Source organism: Etheostoma spectabile, chromosome 7 (assembly GCF_008692095.1).
Source record: "Etheostoma spectabile isolate EspeVRDwgs_2016 chromosome 7, UIUC_Espe_1.0, whole genome shotgun sequence".
Classification (NCBI taxonomy): domain Eukaryota; kingdom Metazoa; phylum Chordata; class Actinopteri; order Perciformes; family Percidae; genus Etheostoma; species Etheostoma spectabile.
In genome coordinates, this window is record NC_045739.1 from 7,867,829 (window position 1) to 7,869,353 (window position 1,525).

Below are 1,525 nucleotides of genomic sequence, written 5' to 3' on the forward strand. Positions count from 1 at the left end.
CTCTCTCTCTCTCTCTCTCTCTCTCTCTCTCTCTCTCAGCCCAGGGGAGGAGCAGGAGGCAGAGTGTGTTGTTTTAGTGCTGGCGGGGGCGCTGAAGTGAGGAGGACAGTGACACGTGGAGCTGTCCTGTCGGACATACATTCACTGACCCTGCCCCACACACGCTGAAGGAGAGACACGCACCCTGCCATATAAACACACACAAACACATTGAAGAAGAGAACACAACATGGAGACAAAACCACACAGAATTTAGGGTGAAGAATTTGTACTTGACAAAAAAAATTAAGACTTAGCCCAATCCTAATAATTTTAAAAACGAGTGCACATGCTGGAAGAAAAGTGGGAGAATACAAGATTCTCCTTGCTGCTACTACAGCTGCTGTCCAGAAGAGGGCAGCGTTTAGGAGGAGGAGGGCTGACTCGGTATTTGAACAGAACTTGCTGCATCAGTGAGCTGTGAGGGAGAAGGAGTGAGAAGTGGTCGTGATTCAGAGGCAAAGAAAGACAGCGGAAACCAGTCACTTTCTCTCTCTTTGGACTGTTGCTGTACATAAAGAGACTTAGCTGTAGAACTCTGCTTTTTCATAACACGTCTTAGCCTGAATCCAAACACTGAATATTGTACCCAACCTCGCCTAACCTCTTGGCCCTTTATTATTATTGAACTTTAAAACCACACAGACAAATTTTCTCTCTTTCCTTTTCTCTCATTCTATGTCTCTCTATCTCTCTCAAATACACACACACACACACACACACACACACACACACTTATGATTCACTTGAAAGTTAAGTGTGTAGATCAATGGCGTTTACAGAGATAAACTTTAGCACCTTATTATCCAGTAGAGGTCATATTGGCTGTCATTACGTTACGTCATCATTCTCTCAAGCAGAGTAGGATGTTATGTACATGCTAGATGTTAGAGTGAAGAAGAATCAAAATAACAAACCAAAAAATCAGAAACAACCACTCACTAACCATATAGGACAGATGTATTTACCTTCACCACAGAAATTGGACACTATGCCACACTTCAATTAAAAAAACTCTCAAACTAGTAGTCAGCAATACTTGCATTTTTCACATGCTCACACACTGTAAAGAGCACTATGCTGCAAGACGCTGCCTTCTCAGTACCCAAGAAGGACAACCTGTATGGACAGAGAGTTTAGGAAAATGTACTAATTCTTACCTGCTTATTCTTAGACACCACCTTTCCTTTCTTGCCTTGACTGAGAAGTTGTCTCGATTTGTTGTGCGATGTACAGGTGTTGCTGTTGAAACGTTCTCTTTGCACCTGATTTTACCTCTTTAGATCATAGACAATTGAACAACCCCAAACCTCTCCCGCTCAACTTTACTTGCATTTATTTTTACTTGTTGTTTTTCTTTTCTTTAATCTGTATATATGACCATACTTTTTACCTGTCAGAAGTAATGGTACTTCCAGGATGCTGTTCTCAGTCTTTACTGTGTTCCCAGAGGAACAGTGTGGTGACTGGCTGGGGACGTGTTGCA

General features: G+C 42.2%; 1 protein-coding gene across 17 annotated transcripts in view; it reads left to right on the forward strand.

Moving 5' to 3' along the window:
- Positions 1-1,040, forward strand: part of LOC116692248 (cyclin-dependent kinase 17) — a 37,219-nt gene extending 36,179 nt beyond the window's left edge. For all 17 annotated transcript variants that reach the window (XR_004332670.1, XM_032520375.1, XM_032520382.1 and 14 more), the window contains one exon: positions 40-1,040. Coding sequence is in view for 2 of the 17 variants with exons in the window: in XM_032520378.1 (XP_032376269.1) it covers positions 40-77 (38 nt within the window). In the remaining 15 variants the exon portion in view is untranslated. The remainder of the gene's footprint in view (positions 1-39) is intronic.
- The last annotated feature ends 485 nt before the right edge of the window (positions 1,041-1,525 follow it).